The sequence below is a fragment of the Triplophysa dalaica genome, chromosome 15 (genome assembly GCF_015846415.1).
Source record: "Triplophysa dalaica isolate WHDGS20190420 chromosome 15, ASM1584641v1, whole genome shotgun sequence".
NCBI classification, from domain to species: Eukaryota; Metazoa; Chordata; class Actinopteri; order Cypriniformes; family Nemacheilidae; genus Triplophysa; species Triplophysa dalaica.
Window position 1 is genome coordinate 11,635,814 of NC_079556.1, and position 22,516 is coordinate 11,658,329.

A 22,516-nucleotide genomic window follows, 5' to 3' on the forward strand; every position below is an offset into this window, starting at 1 on the left:
TGTACAATACTGTAAATTTTGAAAATGTGATACATAAAAGGATTCTGTTTCAAGCAGAAAAGAACAAATGGATTCATTCACACATGAAAATTACATTCTACTTCAACAACAAACAAACTATGAACACAGGCCAGACTTTCATTTCATAAAATTAGCCTTTAATTGACTTAATCACACCACATATGTACATCACTTAAGAATAAGTTCTTTTAAGAATTTTCTTCACAGAACACAGTTCTGAAGTTATATCAGTTTGCAATGACATTACCCAAACACATAACAGTTACTCAATTGACATGAATTACCATCCACAGTGATGTAATTCTCTCAACAGTGATCGAGAATGAAATGACTAATTTAATTTCATTACTACAAATGTAATGAAAAAGGGTAAAAGCACAGACAAAACAACCAGTGCATGCAGCAACTGACACAGTTTCTAAGAGGAAATACTAAACTTTGAGATTTGATTTCATACATGCAGAACAACTTTAACAACCTCACAAGTAAGCAATCTTGAGAATATTCCATCACACCCACAAAAAACGAAAAAGCAAATGTTTATTTTTTGCTTAGATTTTTAAGCCAATGAATCAATTTACTGCAAGAGGAAGCATGAGAAATTATAAAATACAAGATACAACATAACGGCATAAAACGATAACCATATAAACATAGAACAAAAATAAACACATTCTTTATACACATGCCAAGATTAAAGTTTACACAACATGTATTGCATGTTTTTTACCATATGTCACATTTACACAGTGAGCTTTAAAGTGCTGCGATATATTAAAATTGTGCCCATTTAATCTAAATAATAACCAGTATATAAAAGCAGCCTCTTCTTTCCAACGTCGGCTCTTTCGGCATCCCACCTCCTCTCTTTTTACCCCTATATACAGTATATATATTTTTTTGCTTAAAATCATCAGTAGTACTCCAATGGGGGGTTTTGAGCTCGCTTAGTGTATAGCGGAAAGCAAGCCAAAACTGTTTACCACATTCCGCACTAAGATCATATGGACATACAAACTCATATCCAGAGAACAAAAACCTGAAATGATGTACAAATTTATAGAGCAAAAAGGAATCAAATGAAACAAACATAAGAAAAGAAACACAGTATCTCAATGGCCCCCGATCCTGAAAGAAGGGAAATACTTTTTAAGATATATCAGTTTAGAAAGGAAAACGGTTCATATATTAACCAAATAAAACTTAAAATTCACTTAAATTCAGTCAGGTTTCGATGCACACAATTTTTTGGTAAATGTAGTGAAAGGTACTAGGGTGCATTGCTGTGACTGTGGGACTGACATACTTGTGAATACAACGATGAGAATTTACTTTTGTGCACACAGTGTGTCAAGCATCAATTCAGACTGCTTTTTTCTCCACAGTGTTTACGTTTTATCCCGCATAATGTTTCCTTTCAAAAGTCATTAATTATTGCTTTAAATACAAATGTTATTGCAGCATGTAAATACATTGAAATCATGCAAACAAATGTAAATAAATTGGCCTAACACGTCATTCAAATAATGGACACATCTGAAAACACCATTTCTTAAGACGAGGACATTAACTTAAAATACAAAATTTAAGGCAGCTTCACTTAATTTAAATTTTACAAGAATCCACCAATCACTGGCTCTGACCGAGACCACACATTTATAGTACACAGTAACCTGGCGGACATATGAATAAGAAAACCTAATTCAGCTATGTACGCTATCAGACAACGGCTTGATAGTATACAGATACATTCAACCCTTTTGCATGTAGACTAAGTGTTTGTCACGTTTAGTTCTAGATCTCTAGTGCATATTGATCCAACATAGAGTATATTTTTTATTTGTTTTTTAAAACCACCTGACTACAGTCAGAGATTAATATAGAGGACATGTTTCTGAAGTCTACATCTAGTTGAGCTCCTGAACATTATGAAGGATTGGTATTAGCGAGATGTGTGTGGTTCGGGGCTCTGTCAGTACACACACAGGTCTGGAAACTTCATTTCATAGACGGGTATGGAGCGTGTCCGGCCATGTCCGTTCCCGACAGAGCCAGATGGACTCGGAGGAGGCCTTTCCACCACAATGAGAAAGAAGAAGCTTTATCTGATTTGTGTTTCAATCAATAATACACACAATACAACCTTTTTCAGTTGGCTATTTGCAAACTAAAAGACTGGACGAAGCAGACAAATCTATGAAATATAACACTTGAGATGAGAAAGTGTCAGTAAAGGCAGGAAGCTATTCCAGCCTTACTTACTTGTATATAATAGTACATTTATTATTATAGACCACTTCAGAAAACGTAAACAGCACTGGTCCAGAATAACTTCCTGTTTCAGTTTTTTATACTACGCAAATGTTTGCGGAAAATGTAAAATCTTAAACAAATATCTTTATGATTTAATTAAATTTAAATTTGAAAATTAAATGTAAAATTAAAAAATAAGATCAATGAAGTACTTCTGAAACAGTATTTTTGTATATGGAACAACATCTTGCAAAGTGGTCTATACTACTATCCTATATATATATATATATATATATATATATATATATATATATATATATATATATATATATATATATATGTTCTTTACAATTGTTGGTATGCATATACATAGACTGTATATTTAATATAATAACATAAACAATTACATATAATAGTAAATAAACACAATGCAAATAATATATGTTAGTAAGTACAAAGGGGAGCAAACAGTGAGCTACCACACATACTGTTAGCATTGTCAAAAAAATAGATTTCTTTGTATTTTTATGTACAATAAATGTCTTTTATCCTTGACTAAATATTGCTAGTATATAAAATGTCCGTGTCATGTTATATACCTGATTGTGATTTCAAAGATTTGGTTGAGTTTACTTTGCAGCAGGGAAGCCTAGAACGAGATTTTGTCATTGTTATTGTATGTCCATATTTTATAAATATTTATATGCAAATGTTTAAGAGTACAAACAAACAATACAAACTCCAAATTTCCAAAATTTTACAAAGATTTAATCTTTGCAGTCAGTCCGCACAGACTCACCCTGGCACCACAGTGAGCTGCGATCTCCTCAAACGGAGCATTTTGAAACCTCTCCACCACTTGCCTCCTGCGCTCTTTCTCCAACTCCTCCACATTCACACTGTCTACTGAACACAAACACACACATGTCAGGGATTTTCCCAAACGGCATTTATGGGCCATTGAAGGGCCCTTGACAAAGGGGATGCCATTTGAAGGGGTGTTCGAAAGTGAACACCCGAATCCCTTCGCGAAGGGCCCTTTCAGAAAGGGTATGGAGTAATCGCCATGGTCAATTATGAAGGGTGCCTTGGTCACTCCGAGGAAGTGAGTTCCATTTGTGATCACGTAATCTTGGATTATGAGTTCTTGCAACGCATTTTGAAGCAAATATAGTGCAGGATTTTGATGTTGCCTAAATGTAAGTACAATAATTTGTTTTACACTATTTTTGTCAGTGATAAATGTGATGTAGCCTGTTATTAAACATTACACATTATATATCATTGGAAAGGTCTAAGACTCGAGAATAGAGATTTCTTTGGTGATTTTTTAAATAAATTATGTAGGGAGTAATTGATTTTTTTGTTACCCTTTTGCAACCCGTATTTTTTTTATGTGTTTTTTAATTAATGAAAAACAAAACTTTTTGCATTTTTTACAATAAACCTTACAACAAACCTTTAATTTTTTTTTGTGTGTGTGATTTTTTTAGAAATAATCAGCTACTTTTCTTTTTTCAAACGCGACTAACCGTAAATCTTTTTGGAGTTACCGCCATTTTAGTTCCAACATGCGATAATTAACAGGTTTGATATGGTAAAAATATAGTATTAGCTAATTAAGTTTATGGAGAGTCTGTTTAATATGTTTAAATGTATATAGGTTTCCTTTATAATATATTTCCTTTATTAATACCAAGTGTACCAAAATCATGGTGAAATAAGACATAATTGCACAAAATTCAACAAGAAGTATTTCAAATTTTGTTTACGAGTGCTGGATTCAGAGTGCACGTCAGGCATTGTCAAGGTAACATTTGGCCAGTCATTCCCTTTTTGAAGGGAGATCCAAACCAAAACACGAGAGACAGTAATGCCCTGCACCCTTCAAAGAGTTCACTTCAAGGGCTCAGTCCTTCGAAGGGAGAAGGGCATAGGGATGCTCAACTCCATCGCGAAAGTGCCTTTTTATTGAAATGGCAATTTATTTGGCAGGATTGTACCATAAGTTTTTCATAAAAGAGCCATTTTACAGATTTATTGTAGTTCTGTGCCATAACTGTAATGAGTAAATTACTTTAATAATTCTGAATTTCCAGTTTGGGGAAACACTTACCAATGGCTTGTTTAAGGGTTTCAAATGTTATCTGCTCTGCTGTCGATCTCTGTAAAGATACCAATGACAGTCACAATAGAGCTGAAATAGATCTGAATATACTGTAAGGCAAGCAGTTACATACAGCCAGAACACATACAGAAAAATTCAGAGACCATTTTTATTTATACTATATATGTGTGTGTTGAGGTAAAATTATCATATTTGTTTCATTCTGTGAACTACTACTATTATTCTTCCAAATTTAAAATCAAAACATTGTTTCTATTTACATTTATATGCAGAATAAAACTGGAGACTGGTCAAAATAACATAAAAGATGCTCTGTATTTTTCAGACCTCGAATACTGCAAATAGAACCCGTTTATATTCTTTTTCAGGTAATACAACAATAGTATTTGTACATTAAGAAAATTAAAAAAATTAACCCTGATTTTACCTCACAGTTTTCACGCTGTCAGTTTTTCACATTGTGCTGGAAGACCTCATGTCACTCACGAGGTTTAATTTGGTTGAAATTCAACAGACACTGGACTGAAATGGCCACAATACATCTCGAAATGCTGCTAAAATGAAAATTTGGAATGGTCTCTTACTGTAATTTTTCCCACAGCTGTAAGTAGGAAAACACATTGAGTAATGATGGTGAGGATGTGTACCTGCTCTTTTTCTGGACTCTGTCTAGACTCCATCTCCAACTGCAAAGAGACTGTGTCTCCAATGCTCTTTCTCTTAGAAAACCTGTCTTCATCTGTGTTTAAAGTCAAACAAAAAATCACATTATGGAACACTTCAGGGAAGATGACTACTGTTCGTATTGATTGCTGTATGATCAATAGCATAAATAAATATCAATTAAATCCTTACCGTATTGAAATATTAAACTGTAACATGTGTTATCTAAAAAGGTTTCAAGTGAAATAAAAACACCAGGGATCAGGCTGAGTCAGACCTGTGATCTGAGGGATGTATGGGGTGGCCAGTCTCTCCGTGTTATATCCAGAGCCGCCCAGCATCTCTGCTATCTTAGCCTGCACAAACAGCACCTCACCCTCCACCTTCTCCAGCTTCTCTGGAATGCTGTGTCAGTGAGAGATGAGCAAAAAGCTAAATGTTTCATGGGTCTAAGACTTTTTATAGGATAAGCTCAGTATATCACAGCCAAACATCACTCCAGGATGATCATATTAGAGGAATTTAAATATAACGGAAAGACCAATGCTCCTAAAAGGAACAATGTGGAGATTTTAGCGGTATCTAGAGGTGAGGTTGCAAATTGCAACCAATGGCTCACTCCACCCCTTCCTTTCGAAGGACAATGGAGACTGACCCACGACAAACATGTCATCACATTTTTGCTTATTTGCTGAAGGAGATAACATATTTGCAGAGATAGTGTGTAAGCGCGTTCCGTAGAGTAGTTTGTCCTTTTAGGGCTACTGTAGAAACAAAATGGCGAATTTCATTCAAGAGGACCCGTGGTGTATGTAGATAGAAATAGCTCATTATAAGGTAATAAAACATAAAGCTTAATTATGTAAGGTCTTAATACACCTCTGAAGACATATGTATGTATTGTATTGCATTTCTGTCAATAGACACTCTTGAATATTACAGAAAAGAACCATTGAGGCTGAGGTAATAAAGCGATGTTCCTTATTTTAAAATAAGCCTGTTAGTGTTAGTGTGATGTAAAAAGAACATGCTTTATACACATATCATAGCTTACTTAGAGGTTTCAGTGAGCACATCCTCTGGTAGCAGGAAAGAATGCTCTTTCTTTCTGGATTCAATCACCTGTGGAAAAAGACAACACATTTACTCACTCCATCGTGCGAAATCAAATTTCATGATAGTCCGGACTGGTTTACACTGGTTTTTGTTAACCAGCACAATGTATTTGGTGAATCTGGCGTTGATGAAATGAATTTCACACAACTCACACAACAGATTTTACATTATCTGATTAAACGGTCATTTCATTTTCAATAGTGGGTCTTTTTCTATTTTTCCTGCACTGTATTGTACAAATGCTACTAACTATTCTCTTCACAGTCATGTGATGTGACGGGTCTCTGTATAGCTGACCTCATGGACGTGCTGACAGAAGGTGGGCACAGTTGTCAGCTGGCTGATGAGGTTCAGGTATGCTGCTGACAGAGCATGGATGGCACAGCGGTTATACACAGGAAGTGCTTCATCACACAAGGCCAGATCCTGAGGAAGAGGAAACATCAGTGGATGCTTAGTCCTATTGTCTAATAGAAGCTGACAGACACCTGTATGATCTGTTCACATAGCACAGGGTAGAATATTTAGTAACTGGGCATTATGTAACGTGAAAAATGAGATGTGAAAATTGCCATCTTGAAGCCCATTGATATGAGACAAAATCAAGAAATGCTTTTAAAACTTTTCAAAATGTGTTGACAAACGACTTTGGAAATTTCGGGATGGTTTGTTTTACTTATACTTCAGATATGAAACAGTTCACATGGTTTTATTGTGGGTATATGTTGCGTAAAACTGTATCAAATGATTTACCAGATTTTAATAATTTGGAAATGATAGATTAGGAAATTGTAGGTTTAAACTTCTCTGTATCTACTGTACATTAAATACAGTTGGGTACTAAAGTCAACAATAACTACACATTTTTTTGCATTTAAAATGATTCCATTACAAATTATATTATCATCAATGCTCTTGTGCTCTCAATGAAACGTAAGAAAATCTGAAAGGCAGGAACTAAAACCACCCTAAGCACATGTTTAAAATTCTGTATGAACAGCAACAAAAAATATATTTATTTGCTTACTTTATACCTGCAGTCATACACATATCTAATCTGATCAGGTAAAAGAGTGCAAGAAAGACCTGTAAGGCCAAAGCCAGTCGAATGAGATCCCCCACCACCTCCTCATTGGCCAGCTCCACACACATTAAGCCCAGGAGCGTATACTTGGATTCAAAGTGCCACAGGGTGCTGCTCTCCTCTTTGCATGCCAGGTAAATGTGGCGGTAAAGCCTCTGACTGTGTTTCTTCATGAACAGGTTATCCTGTCTGGAGCATTTGTCTACTTTTAGCTTCAGTACGGAGATATCAGATATAATCCTGCAAAAGAAATATAAAGAATAAAAACATACTATAACATGTTTTGTCAGACAGCGTTCAGAGACAGTTGCTTGGATAGTGTACCCAAAAATCATTTCATGATTATATAATATTATACATAATATGACGACTTAACATTATAAACCAGTGATTTTTTTCTGGGCAGCTCCATAACAAATTCACTTTTTTTCAAAGAAGAGGAATGGTTCACCTTCAAAATGAAAATTCTATCATTATTTACGCCCTTTTGTCATTTCAAATCAGTATGACTTTGTTTCTTCTGCAGAACACAAAAGAAGATATTATGAAAAATGCTGGTAAAAGAAAAACGCTGGTCCCCATTGACTTGCATTGGTTTTGTGTCCATTCAATAGAAGTCAATGGGGACCAAAGTATTTTTTGTTGCCAACATTTTTCTAAATATCCTTTTGTGTTTTTCAGAAGAAAGAAAATGACACAGGTTTCAAATGACAACAGAGTGAGTAAATGATGTAAATGTATTTTAACTGCTCATTTATTGACACACTTTCCTAATAATAATACAAAAATAAAAATAAATTGACCAGATAAAACTACATTTATTTATTAAAGGAAATAACTAAATTTACGGACATAATAGTAAAATATCTAGATTATAAATAACTAGACTAGATGATAGTAAATAGGAGTCATATGAGCAAAATGTAAAAAAATGACATTAAAATATGAACCTTTTAGCAAAAAATTGTGTGTTAAAAGTCTGAGAACATTGAAACATACCTCACAGGGGAGAATTTGTGCCGGTTGTCATGGCGATCGATGATGCTGATGAGGATATCAAGAACGAGCAGACGGATCTCCGCATCCTCCATCAGAGTAAAGGACAGCAGCGGATCCAAGAAGGACGTTGGCAGAGCTGTCAAAATATTTGTAGACTTGAACCCTGCTGTTACCTGAAAGAGAAAGAAAGAGAGGGACTGACGTTCAAAGGCACACAGGACGTTTAACATTACATCAGCAAATGTGGACAGTATGAATCAGTGGGGTAGTAATTGGCAAACAGCATGCGCTCACAAATCAACTCACCTGCAGCAGAGATTTTAGCAGCATAATCTGTATCATTCTGCTTCCTTCAATCCTACAAACAAAAACACACATTTAAAAGCAAACTAGGAATGAAATCTTTTTCCCATTTCATCTTGGCTTAAAAAAATGCAGGTGAAATGCGTCTGAATTGTTAAATCCAGGTGGTGATCTGTCTCACCCTGTGTTGGGTGATCCCAGAGCAGGATACATGCCTGGCACAGGAATTTTACCAATGATGAACAGCATGACTTCAGAACGCTGGTAGGTGGGCAGCGTGTTGGCAAATGTTCCTTTAGACAGAGAAATACAGTATGGCAAAGAATAAGAAATAATAACGTTTAGTCCATGGATTGGATAAACAAGACCTACAAATAAATAGACACTAACACAGATGTAAGAAATCGTATGCCTCTGTTAACGTTCATTCAACATACAGCGTTTACTTACCAATAGTTTTAATGACGGCTTCTTGCAGTTGTCTTTCCTCGTGTATTTTAATAACCTTGGACCCCATGTTTCCAAAAGAATCATAGGACCCGGTGAGCTCATAATCAACGCTGAGTCTGAGCTGCTTCAGGAGAGTATTAAACACTTCCAGTACAGTAGGTCCTGTGGAGAAGAGAGTTACACGGTCAAAATGACATTTTAAAGAGCCATGCATGTTTGTACAGTAGTCATATAGCTCAAAATCTCAAGATTGGGGATGCATCTTAGGATATGCATATGCTGAAATCAATAGCTTAAAGGGAAAGTCCTCCCAAAAATGGAAATTCTGTCATCATTTACTCACCCTGTCATTTCAAACCTGTATGACTTTCTTTATAATGTAGAATACAAAAAGAAGATATTTTAAAGACCGTTGGTAAACGAACAGCAGCAATACCGCCATTCTTCTTTCGTGTTCTGCATAAGAAAGAAAGTCATACAGGTTTGAAGGGACAAGAGGGTGAGTAAATGATGGGCGAAGTATCCTTTTAAAGCACCCTTAGTTGTTTAAGTGTCTGCCATACAGTATATACAGCTAAATACAAAATTAAGAGCAATCAAAATTAATTTTCAGTTTTATGAATTAAGTTATTCGGTATTGATTTTTGTTTCATTCAGTTAACAATTTTCAACATTTCTCCCAATTTCCAGATATACATTATGTTTTTTTTAATTGCATTTATTCGTAAAAAATGAAAACCGGACAAACTGGACACTATATTCAGACCTTGCAAAAAAAAGTTTATATTCATGTCCATGTATTTAAAAATAGTAAAGAAAATAAATGGATACACTCTTTCAGTCATTCCTATTCCTGTTTCCTATTTCCTTGCAGAAAAGACACATGAATTTCAAATTTTTTGGACATGTGATCACATGTGGAGACATATCACCACATGTTACACATGTGACCCCATGAGTTTATTACATTCCGTGGGTTTCACATGGGAGTGGGTTTCACATGGGAGTTACACAAAAAATGTCTAAAAAACACACATTTCACAAGTTTTTTTTTGCGCATGTGAACTTCATGTGTCTTTTCTGTATGGGTTAGGTGACTTTATGTCACTCTTAAGATTTGCTTTGGTCGAAATTTATGGAATGACGACAATATACACAGATATGCTGAATAAAGGCACGTTTGAAGTGGTCTCTTAATATTTTCAGAGCTGAGCTATGGGTTTCGCAACATTACATCAAATTAAATGTTAAACATAAAAGATGCATGAATATGAACAACATGGTACAATGAGTGAGCTATGTTACTGTTGGTTTTAGTGGTCCCTCTAGTGGTCTTAAGAAAGTCTGATACCTATGGAGCCACTGGCCTCTATTACAGCCGCCTCAGCGATCACCTCCACTATCCCAGCACGCACTCTGGCTGAGTTTTTACTGTTGGCATCCAAGTGGCCCAATAGCTGCTGAATCACCAAATGTGAATGCTGAGACTAACCGAGAGAGAAAGCGGTACATGTGGTTAATAAAATATATTCAGGCTATAATAATGTAAAAATAATAAGACTGAACACAGAAGGAAATGCAAAACACTTTTACTGTATACTCTGTACTGACAGAGAGCATGGTGTTAATTTACTGTACTTAATATAAATATTGTAACTATTCAAGCAATAAGCCTTCTAAGCAACTTTTTGGCATTAAATCCTCCACAACACACAAATGGTCTTATATGCCAAATCAGAAAGTTGCATTATAACATTCACAACCACAGCTGCTAGTAACTACCTGAATCGAATACATAATGATTTTGAAACAGCGCACAGCAAATTGCTTTCCCTCCCATAGTGAATGATTATCGAGGTGCCTGGAAACATACATGATAGAAAATTAATGATTAGCTTCAGCAAACAAAACTACAGCAGGACACAGCGCACACAAATGTCATAAAATAAGGAGTGTAAAAATAAGGGAAATCTAGGTAAAATCTAAAAAGATGCTTTCAGCTAGTATGTTCAGTGACACATTGGGCTAACACTTTAGTATAGGGACCAATTCTCACTATTAACTAGTTGCCTATTAGAATGCCTATTATTAGCAAATTAGCTGTATATAAGAACTTACAAAGCACATATTCTGCATGACCATATTCTACATCCCTAAACCTACCTAATACCTAAACCAACAACTACCTTACTAACTATTAATAAGCAACAAATTTAGAGTTAACTAAGCAAAAGTTGTAGTTAATAGTTTACTAACACCGGGAACTGGAACCTTAAAATAAAGTGTGACCATATATAAATATTTAAAGAGCAAATATTTTGGATAACCATGTTCTATATCCCTAATCCTACCCAATACCTTAACCTAACTGCTACCTCACTAACTATTAATAAGCAACAAATTAGGAGTTTATTAAGGCAAAAGTCATAGCTAGTGATTTGTTAATATAAAAAATTGGACCTTAAAATAAAGTGTGACCGTATGTTCTGAGTATACGTTGAGTCTTATAATTATTACATTATTGTAGCCTAAATATATTTTTTCATAAAAAAATGAAGAGCAAATACTCAAATAAATATGCAAACATTTCAGTCAATGAATAATTTCTAAGGCATAACAATTGCCTTTTTCATAAAAACAGTTATTCATTAAACGCTGGCAAAATAATTTTGTCTCATGAAACAATGAAATATTTAAAAAGTTTAATAAAACTAACTGAAAACATACACAAATGTAAACAAATATATCTGTGGTGCCCTCTTGTGTTTGAGTAAATGAAAACTCACATAAGCACGGGTTTCACCGCATTCTTTATATTGCCATATACAGCTCGCCCCAGCAACTCTCGAAAGCACCTCTCTGTCAGCTCCACCGGACTTTCCTTCTCAGTTACAGGGGAGGGAGATCTATTGACAGGAATAAAAAACAAAAAGACGCATTAAAACACAGCTTAGTCAATAGACCATGTGTTGTTGGCAGTGCAGTTATTGTGGTCAGGGATTTCCCTAAGGCAAAGCTGCTGTGAGATCTGGTTTTATGGTCCTTATTTTATCACACAGTCAAATTCGGGTTTTCATGTTATGTCTCTGCCCTCAAGGCAAGTTGGACGTATTAGGGTTATAGCCAGCACAGCAGTAAAATAAACAGGTCTGACACCTCAGCTCAGCTGCAGTCAGTGTTTGGTAATATCACGGCAGTTCTGATTTGCATTCGATTCGCAGTTCATTAGTTTCATTACACAAACTGGCTAACAGCTATTAACATGACTCCATTTCTTAGCACCTCTTGGCTAGAAAATTCACTCTATCCATTAAGGCAAAATGGGTCTGTTTTTCGGTGATAATGTGTATGCAGTGTGCGTGTGTGTGTGTGTGTGTGTGTGTGTGTGCGTGTGTGTGCTTGCGTGTGAGACCTTTCTATGCCTTCTTCCTGTTGTAGGTTGAATAATAGAGATGGCACAATTTTGTCCATGTGCTGGGGGTCCCAAATGTTTGCTTGTAGCTCATCATTAACAGTCTTTCTCACCACCCCTTGCAGGCCTCTTATACCTGCCATGCGAATCCTTACATACAACACAACATTGTTATTTTATTGCATATAAAAAACTACTGGAATACAAAAACATTAATTTATATGAATATGTTAGAAAAAGCATGCAATAAAAAGCACAATGACAAACAATCTTGAAGACGTTACAGTTGCAATGCAACTCACTTTGTGCGGATGTCTGGATCTTCGTAACTTGAGTGGCACATTTCACTAAATCGTGAGACAAAGAAATCGTAGCTACGATGGTATGATGGTGTGTCCTCCTCGATGTTTGCAAACTTCACAAACTTAAAGAAAAAATACAAAAACTGTATGAATAAACATTATGTTAAGTCTAAGCATCTAGAACATGGATGCAAGAAATTAACATTAAATTGTTTAGTATTGTAATTAGTATCGTCCTGATTGGGACATCTAAAGATTTTAGATAAACAGAAGTTATCAGCTATTGCGTACAGTACAGCGCACAATACCAAAACAATACCTAAAAATTAAAAAAGGGCGAGATGAAAACACTGCATAACCCACCCAATTCTGTAAACATGCACACAGCCACGTTTATAGAAAATAGGATTTAAGCCCCTCCCCATCTGACCTAGATAAGAGAAAACTAATCTCGCTTTAATCTTTAAGCTCTTATATTTCATAACCTTCAGATGTGAGTGTTGGCGAACCCTGGAAGATGGGATCACCCTTCATTCATGTAAGAAACTTGCATGAATGGTTTCAAATGACGCTAAAATTAATCTTTTTGTTAAATTTTTGAGAATGTATAATGAAGTCAAACATGCTTGCCGTGTTAAAGGTCAGATGGGGGGAAAGGTTTGAGGTTATTAAACGGATACTGTTAAAAAAGCATTCAAAACACATTATATGCAAAATATAAAGCCGCAGAAAAAATTGAGAGACCGTTTCAAAATGATTTGCAGTTTTTTCTGAATTTACTATTTTCAGGTATGTTTGGGTAAAATGATCCTTCTTGTTTCATTCTGTGAACTACTAACAAAAATTTTCCCAAATTTCAAATAAAACTATTGTTTTTTATTGCAGATTTATTTGCAGAAAATAAAAACTGAAGAAACAGGTCAAAATAACAGAAAAGATGTTCTATATTCTTTCAGACCTCAAATACTGCAAAGAAAACAAGTTCATGTTCCCTTTTAAGCACTGAATGGCCACAATAGATCTAGCAATGCTGATTAAATGAACATTTTGAATGGACTCTCAATTTTCCGTCGCCGTAATAGTAATAAACTAGAGTATAATAAACTACATTATATAAACAAGAAGCTGAATATAATGCTATAACATATTCTAGTTATAATTGTAAAAGTATTGACAAGCACATTAAAGAAAATGCCAGAAGAACAACAATACTTTCATAGCAATAGGGAGTCTGCAAATGAAATGGCTATATATTTCAAATTAAGGTTTATTCCTTTCCTATCTTTACCTGTAGGTTACAATTATTAATTAAGTTTACATTTTGAAACATATTTTCTGATTTTTAATAGTTCGCTGTACAGTCTGTTACTGAATATGTTTCTAAAGGTTAGATTTGTTTTCACTGGGTTTTGGTAGGGTCTTATTGTGTTTTAAAATGGATTTTTTTTTAATGAAAAGTTTCATCATAAAATTATGTTCTACATACAATTTACTTCTTTAAAGAAGTTGAAACTTGAATTAGAACTAAATTAAACTGAGAATCCAATCATTTTGGAAGCCATGACACTGTGGGGATTTCATTGGCAAGGAAGGCTTTATTTTTGATAGAGCTTGACAGAGGCGAGGCCAAATTTTGACAGCTCTTCTACCTCTAATTGTGGTTTGAGTTCTAGTCTCCTTTTACAGACCACTGTTAGACCACCTGCTAAAAGTCAATGATTCAGTGGTAACATTTGCATAGTATTAAACACATTTATTTATTAATCAATCATCTTGCTAATTGTAAGTCTGTGAATATATCAATATAGTCCATGATTGTATTTGACGAAGTCAAGTCTACACTTTGTGTAGTGAAGTAAAGAATACACTTCACTTACCGAGTTAGTGCCCAGGATCTGTAAATTGGGTTTGTCTGCCTCCAGTAGCTTGCGCACCATAGTGAGGAAGCTCTCCACAAAAAGATTTATACTCTGACAGTGACAGGCCATCAGAAGCTGGTCCAAGGCCTCCATAGCCATACAAACATACCTGTGAGACACACAAAAGAATACTTGCCCACCAATCGCCTGATTTTATTCCAGAAACTATTTTATTTTATATTTATTAGCTTGCCTCTGATTAAACAGAACACAAAGAGCAAGCACCACCAAATACAGGGTAAAAATAGAGATCTTTGAAACACTTCCCTTATCTGTTATTGGTTGAGACAATATTACTGTCAGGATGAACAGAATACTTAAGTGAAGTGTTGTTGGTGCAGTTTTTAAGAATTAACCAACAGATATTTGACTGACAGTTGACTATGCGCATTAAACTGGGATTGATTCATTCATCAAAAATTACACACTTCACCCCTGAGTGCACTCTAAATCTTACAAATATAATTTCTAAGAAACTCTATCATATCTTGTTACATAATCAATGCCCTATTAAATATCCTTGATGTTGACCCACTTGGTAAATGAAAATATTATTTCTTCCTGATTTTACCCATATCGGTGGCGAGCCACATCTCTGGACAGTCTCTCTGACAGGTAGGCACCGATACGATCTAGTTTCTCGGGAGCAGACAAGGCATAAAAAGTAAGTTTCTCCATGTTTGCCTTCACCAGACCATCCTTGAAAGAGAAAGGCAGGAAAAAAAACGAACAAAGATGAGCCACAAGCTTCCAAATAAAGAATTTTCCATATCACAGTTTTCCCTTTGCTCTGATTGTAAAAAAGATCAAAAATTCAACTGAAAAAAGACAGATTCAATCACTGTTCTGTGTTATACATTTTCCAGATCAAATAGAAAACATATGCATTGTATCTGCTCTTAGCAGGGTGGCTTTAAAACTAAAACATGTCTCTAAATTAGTGCATTGATCACTTATAACCATTAGAAATCTCAACTCAGCACTCTTTATATAACCTGACTCTGACCTCAGGGTCTTCTGGAAAGATGTTATCCACCAGCCTCTTATAACGAGGTCTCAGAGCCCCACAGCACCCGCAAACACCTGAAGCAAAGAAAAAGAGTGAATCAGAGGTGCAGTCACATGACAGAAACGTGATAACTGAGCACCAAAACACACACATAATCTGTTGAAGGATAAGTAACATTTGGTGAGCATCATCAGAGCTCATCTTTTTCTCATGTCTAGGATACAGGGTCTTATTGATCAAGGGCCTGTGTAATTATACTTAATGTGAGGTTTATTTATTATGTCCACACATTAAACAAATTAGACTTGCATGCTGTAATCTAGTAAGTGAGGCCAGTCGATCTGGGGGAAACGCATTAATCTGTATTTAGGAGACGTCTGGAGCTTGGTGTGCTGGTTAAATGGATTTGAAAATAATCTGTTGAAAGCATTTAGAATTGTTTTGGTTTTACGCTGGCAACTGGAAGTCCATAAAAGGTCTTATAAAGGTTTATAAAAGCACACATTGTAAATCATAGAAATAAATGAAGACATTTCAGTTGTATAAAATGATAATATGTGTTTTTATTATTCAAAAACATGTCCAAAACATGACTCTAAAATCCTTTTGTTGTTAAAATTCTTATGCAAGACAAACTCAATTACGCATCTCCATTATTTTACTCATACAATGATGGCAAAATTTTGATTTAAATAACTGAGCTGTTTATATTTTAACTTGGGCCTAGTTTTAAAAAACTGTTTTGCAGTATCCCATCATATGTTTGCAGCAGTGTTATTACGTATTTTTTCCATTACAAAATAGTTATATTCCTTACAATTGTGACAAACAAGAAGTAACATCAGTTAGACTCTATCAACAGTTTGACAGGAAGTCAAGTCTCATTTCAGACTACAAATTCAATAACACTCATACATAGCTTCTTAAAAGAACCAGTTCTTTAATACTTTTTCATAGTCTAAACAACATTTTTCTACTACATAACCTTAGTAAAACAGAACTTTTAAGGTTCTTTATTTAGTTAATTTGATTTTGAAGTTCAAGCATAACATTTCACTAAGTGTGTGTTAAAAAAATGACAGAGTTTGGAAAGTGGCACACACGAACACACTTAACCCAGCCCCCTCTGGATTTATGAGTCAGTACCAACACCTTGACAGGACTCCTGGGACGGACAGGGCTGCTATAATCATTACCATAGTGAATGAGCTTAGTCATTGTGAAGAATAAACAAACAGAACAGGTGGAGTTATCAGACAGCACAGATAAACCATCGCAAGTTAAACTGGGTTTTCATTCTAGTCATTACACAGCATATAAAGGCAAAAGTACTGTGTAGTCCGGCAGGCCGTATGACCTCATTTTCATCAGGAGGGTCCGCTGTCGTCCGCACACCCTGTCCACGTGCAGCACATTTTTTGACGCTGCCAGTACAACAGCACATGGATGAAAAACTCTTGAATAAATACCGTGCATGTGTCGCACTCGTCTTTTGAATTTGTGCGCGAGACAGCCCATAAGTATAATATGACCAAAAAGAATTGAACAGAAATTTTAATTTAAAGTTAATTATTAATTTTGTCTAAAATTATACTGTACTTTTTCAAATTAAAACAATAATACACTTCCAAATATATTTACATGTGTTTTGCATGTGATCACATGTGTACAACATGTATTTAACATGTGCAAAAAACACATGTGAAATATGTGTTCTTTGAACATTTTTGTTTGAATCCCATGTGAAACACATAGGATAACATGTGAAAACACATGGGATGACTGACAACATGTGGTGACACGTAAAGAACATGTGATCACATGTGGAACACCACGTCACACATGTCATCCCATGGGTTTTTACATGTTATCCCATGGGTTTCACATGGGATTCATACCAAAATGTTCCAACAACACACATTTCACACATGATCACATGTGTTTTTTGCACATGCAAATTTTGTATGTCTATTCTGAAAGGGTTATTATGTCAATATACTGTGAGTTTAATGAGTCAAGCCCTGCTGTCGAACTATCTACAGTCACGCTTTAGTAAGATCGGACGGATGGAAGCGGAGCTGTGAGTCACACGTCGGCCCACCTGCCAGTGTTTTGACATATCAGAGTGACACCCTCTATGCCTAAAGCACTTGAAGCAAGAGGCTCGAGTGAAAAACACACTAACAGTTGACGCTGGATTTTCCACCCACACTGCAGTGAATTCTCGCTCGCCCTATTTCTCACTCCCAGAGTGTTACACAGTCAGGAAAATATCACTAATGACTTTAATGTGTAATCACTATAAAACTGATAAGTAAACAAACAAACACTCTCCAGTGGTTCTGCATGTGTGTGTGTTTTTTAGAAAAATGAATTGCTGCTCAGCAAAAATACTTTTTTATTGAATAGGTTTTGACCTTTGACCTATGTTTTGCTTTTTGAAATGAAGTACAAAAATATCTAAATCATTTAGCACAACAAATGCTTCAATCCTTCAACGATGAATCAAAATATAAACAACAAATTCAAATATTGAGTTCCTTTCAAGAGCTGCAGGAACAATGCTTTTACCTGACCACACAATGTTATAGTGTTTTATAAAAGGCAGCTTGGGCTTCTGACAGGGTAGTAAATATTACCTTCTCTCTTTCCTCTCATTTACAGCCTCAATAATTTATTTAATGGCTGTATAGCAACCTCTTTTGTTCACCTTTAAGGTTTTGGAGACTGACTGTCCCCAGGGCAAAAACTCCTGCTTTCAACATTATTACTTTTGCTCAGGTTGTAAGTCCATCCTGGCATAGCATTTAAGATACTGGCAGATGTGTATTTTAAGTTGAGGTAATAATGTGTTAACAGATAAATGTAAAACTTTGGGCACATGAGACACAAACTCAATACAGTCAGTAATTCAAATATGGACAGCACCATCTACACTCCCTAGTAAGTGCACACTACTAAAAACACTTTTATACTGTATGCAACTTGAATACACTCCAACACAATGACTAAAGATGGCACTGTAACAAGGAGGATCAGGTCATAATAAAGAGCTCATGTTCGGATGTGCTAATGTGGTAAATATGAATCATGTGATATAAGCAAAAATAAAGGGAATCCTAAGACATTCAGCTTTAATATGGCTTTGTCAGTGCAGTTATAAAGAAGCATACAACCCCATTCATGTGAACAAATCCATCTTCAGTCTGTGGCAGTCACTGAATGGAAAAATCTATTTTTCCAGTGCACAATGAGCAGACACCGGGCACAGTATCTCTGACTTGTTTTGACGCAGTCACTCTCAATACAGTTCCCTTGAATTATTAGAGCTTCTTGCAATGGCTGCTAAATTTAGAACAGCAACCATCACAGACGCCATATCCCTTTAGAATGCCCAAAGCAGGGCACAATATCAAAGCCGCTCAGTTTTTTACAGCGCTTTCATAACTTGAAACACATGGAGTTTACATTGGCAGATGGACACAAGGGGAAAATGGTGCTACACCAAAAAAAAGATTTTTTAACAAATTCATTACTTGCGCATAAGCTAGTATAGCTTAAAATTGAGACCATTCCAAAATGTCATTTCAAACCAGCATTTCTAGATGTTTCGTGGCCATTCAAGTCCAGTGTCAACAAAATCAAACCTCACGGCATAAAGTCATCCAACAGAAATGTGAAAGACTGACAGCATGACAAAACACAAGAAAACTGTGATCAAATCTCTGAAATGTTCTCATTTTCCACACCTGTATATGACATGCACAAATTGCACATTTCCCATTTTAAATCCTTTGCACAATATATATCAGAATGTTTGCTTCAATTGATGCACACATTCTAAAATCATGGCTGGGACGTCCCTGGATCTTTGTTGGAATAACATGGATCGTAAGGTTTTGCTCAAACTTAGCAAACTCAGATGCTGCTGTCATCGAAGCAAAATGTGTGACACACAAACACCAACAAATTCTACTAAAATAGATGACTTTCAATTTAACTTTTCGTTCCAATGGTGATGCTGTTGATGAAATTAAAAATGGTTAAAATGCAAACCAGAAGTATTTCCATGTCTGGTCTCACACACTTGTAGTTCACTATTTAGAATGTACTAAGTAATATTAAAAGTGTAATCTTTTTAGAAAATAACTAATTTGCATTTCTTTCATGCTAGCATGATAAGCAGCAAGATACAAATATTTAACATGTATTTACTAAATGATTTGTCACTGCTGATTACCTAACCTCTGTGAACTCTTGTAATGAAAAAAGCATGACAGCAGCATAACAATCTGTCAGTTTGCATAAACGTTACTCTTTACTCTCCCAATCAGCTTTTTTAGTTTCAAACTTAGGCATGTTTCAATGAGTGAAAAACTGTTGGAAATGCAATCGATTCCATTTTTATAAGCTCTAGATCAAGTAAATTGTTCTCTGAGGCATCCACGCTGTGAGGATTTAAAGTCATGGAGTGATCGCCTGCAGCTCCCTCAAAACATCCTTAACCATGTGTGCTGGTAGCTCTAACACTTGACTAAATCATGTGAATAAAGCTGGAGAAGTATTTATGTAAATACCCTTAGTAACAGTTACAGGAATTGAGTGTATTCTCATTGCAGTACAGATCTGTAGATCAATGTGTGATTGAATGTATGGTACAAATATACATGAGCAGCATGAGCCTAAATCAATGATGCTCAGAATACAATACGGCTGAAATAAACACAGCAGATCTGAAATACCGCATGCAATCTGTTGCTTCAGAATCCTTGTGCTGTAAATGCCATAATCTCTCATGATGCACATCAATTCTGTATACCCAAATACAGGCAAGAAATCTTTATCATACATATGCACGTAATACACACACACACAAACGCATTCACAAATGCTCTTACCGTACATTGATTGAAAACCTGATGAAATTATCTATTATTTGCCTGAAGCCTTCTTCTCTGTCACATAGCCAGAGAGAGATACACACACACTCACAGACACTCAATCACACACATGCACGGTCGCATACGGAGCATGTGACTAGGCTCCAATGACCTTGGATTTTCCAAACAGCACGGCACAGCTTTCTCTATCAGGAACAATGCTGGTTTAACACACAGGTGCACACACACAACAGACACACAAATACACACTCACACTCGTGCAGCCCCTCCTCAGCAAAAATGAACACATGCACACACCTCCTGACCATTCAACAATGAGAGAGGGAGAGGGGAGGGAGATGAGGAGGGCGTTAGAGGGATGGAGAGTGAGAAGACACAGAATAAGAGGGGGAGAGAATCAATTGGTGCAGCCATCCGTCAGTCAACTAGGAGACCGCCTCCTACTGGCAACTCTCTCTAGATGTAGATACGGTACATGTATTGTATTTGATTGTTGCCTATTATCTATTCTGTAGCCTTCATTTTTGCAACCTATAAAATAAATAATTCAACAACATTCTAAACAAACATTTCGTCAAAGATCGGAATATTATTTTGATTTACAAACACAAGAAAAATTGTGTACATTAATGGGGAAATTTCGTTCGTGATTGTATTATAGCAAATATCACAAAATTATAAAATTTATAATTATTTATAGGCAAACATTTACAATACTTGCCCAAAATGAAATATAAAAGGTTAGGTAAACCGTTAGAGACTTTTAGCCCAGTAAATTGTGTAATTATTAAATTACAATTTTTTTTGATCATTTGAAGAAAATTTCAGATCAGTAGAGTGTTTTGTTCGTGTTTCTGAACTCATGGAAGAAATCTTGGCTCTGATCCCTGGCATGTGATACGGCTCATTAATAATCTGGCTAAGTTTTTGTTTTAGATACAAAACTGTGTGAACTTTTCATGAAAACACAAAGATGATCATATTTACAGTATGTTCGAATTTTTGCAGGTAATAAGTGTTTCTAAAAGTATTTCAAAGTAAACTCACAGTCCTTATGTTTATACACTTAAATCAATGTTATGTATTTCTCTACAGAATATACATATTGTATCTATACTCTTAAATGGTTTAACCATGGTTGGGTAAAACACAGACAGGAAATGTTGATTTATAAAGTTTCCTAGGTTGTTTCAACCCAAATTCTTGGTTGTCAGAAAAAGTGTTATGTAATGTAAAAATTTTACCCAACCATATTTTAAAAACAACCCAGTATTTTTGTGTATGCATCCAGTATAGTGTATTGATGTTTGGTGCATGCATCCAGAACATTCCTTTTTTTTTGAAAACCATCAAAATTCTTGGATCATGTAGAGTCTCAAAGTAGCCTACAGATATTTTAGTTAACTACTAATCTGAAACATTTAAATAAAACTCATGTGTTATATATTATGGTATAAGGGAACAGGTAAACAGATTTGATATAACCTAGAAAAATACTTACCACCTCCAACCTGATGATCCAAAAGAACACCACAGTCAATGAGTATTATTCCGGGACTTGGAAAATTTGGGAGACCTAAAAAATTAAGGAAACTTGGCAGGGGCATCTCCTTAGGTATTTTTAACCAAAATCACTTATCAGGAAAAATATAACTCTCCAGGGTCCAAGCACCTTCTGTCCCTTTAGGAAAGCACGTGAGTCCTGGACTACATGAAACTGACTTGTAAACTTTCATCCACTGCAGGCTTTTTAATCAGAGTTTACAACCCCCTCCCTATTTTTCTACTGTCCTGAATTTCACCCATTCTCTCTTACAGTTCATTGTCAGTCACTTGATCAAGAAACAAATTTAAAGAAGACAGCAGACAATTCAACATTCAATTACTTCGCAAAACCGCAAATGTAGCGAAATATATTAAACGGAGGTCTTTGGCTTGTTTGATTGACGAATCTGT

The 22,516-nt window shown here is 35.5% G+C and overlaps 1 protein-coding gene across 3 annotated transcripts; it reads right to left on the reverse strand.

Annotated features, from left to right (window-relative positions):
- Window positions 1-22: 22 nt before the first annotated feature.
- efr3ba (EFR3 homolog Ba (S. cerevisiae)) lies at window positions 23-22,491 on the reverse strand. 3 transcript variants are annotated; one of them, XM_056767440.1, is made up of 22 exons: window positions 22,062-22,491; window positions 15,657-15,733; window positions 15,222-15,349; window positions 14,609-14,759; window positions 12,732-12,853; window positions 12,430-12,579; window positions 11,804-11,923; window positions 10,800-10,878; window positions 10,369-10,504; window positions 9,018-9,179; window positions 8,749-8,860; window positions 8,571-8,622; window positions 8,265-8,437; window positions 7,268-7,505; window positions 6,479-6,607; window positions 6,120-6,187; window positions 5,343-5,470; window positions 5,050-5,141; window positions 4,391-4,439; window positions 3,074-3,177; window positions 2,874-2,923; window positions 23-2,093 (listed from the first exon to the last, which is right to left on the reverse strand). In XM_056767440.1, exons 1-22 carry the CDS (start codon window positions 22,165-22,167, stop codon window positions 1,994-1,996), a joined length of 2,526 nt encoding a protein of 841 aa, XP_056623418.1. In that variant the 5' UTR covers window positions 22,168-22,491; the 3' UTR covers window positions 23-1,993. The 3 variants fall into 3 exon arrangements, with proteins under 3 accessions (XP_056623418.1, XP_056623417.1, XP_056623419.1); XM_056767439.1 differs by having other exon boundaries at window positions 3,074-3,180; XM_056767441.1 differs by lacking the exon at window positions 22,062-22,491 and adding an exon at window positions 20,558-20,860 and having other exon boundaries at window positions 3,074-3,180.
- Window positions 22,492-22,516: the final 25 nt, after the last annotated feature.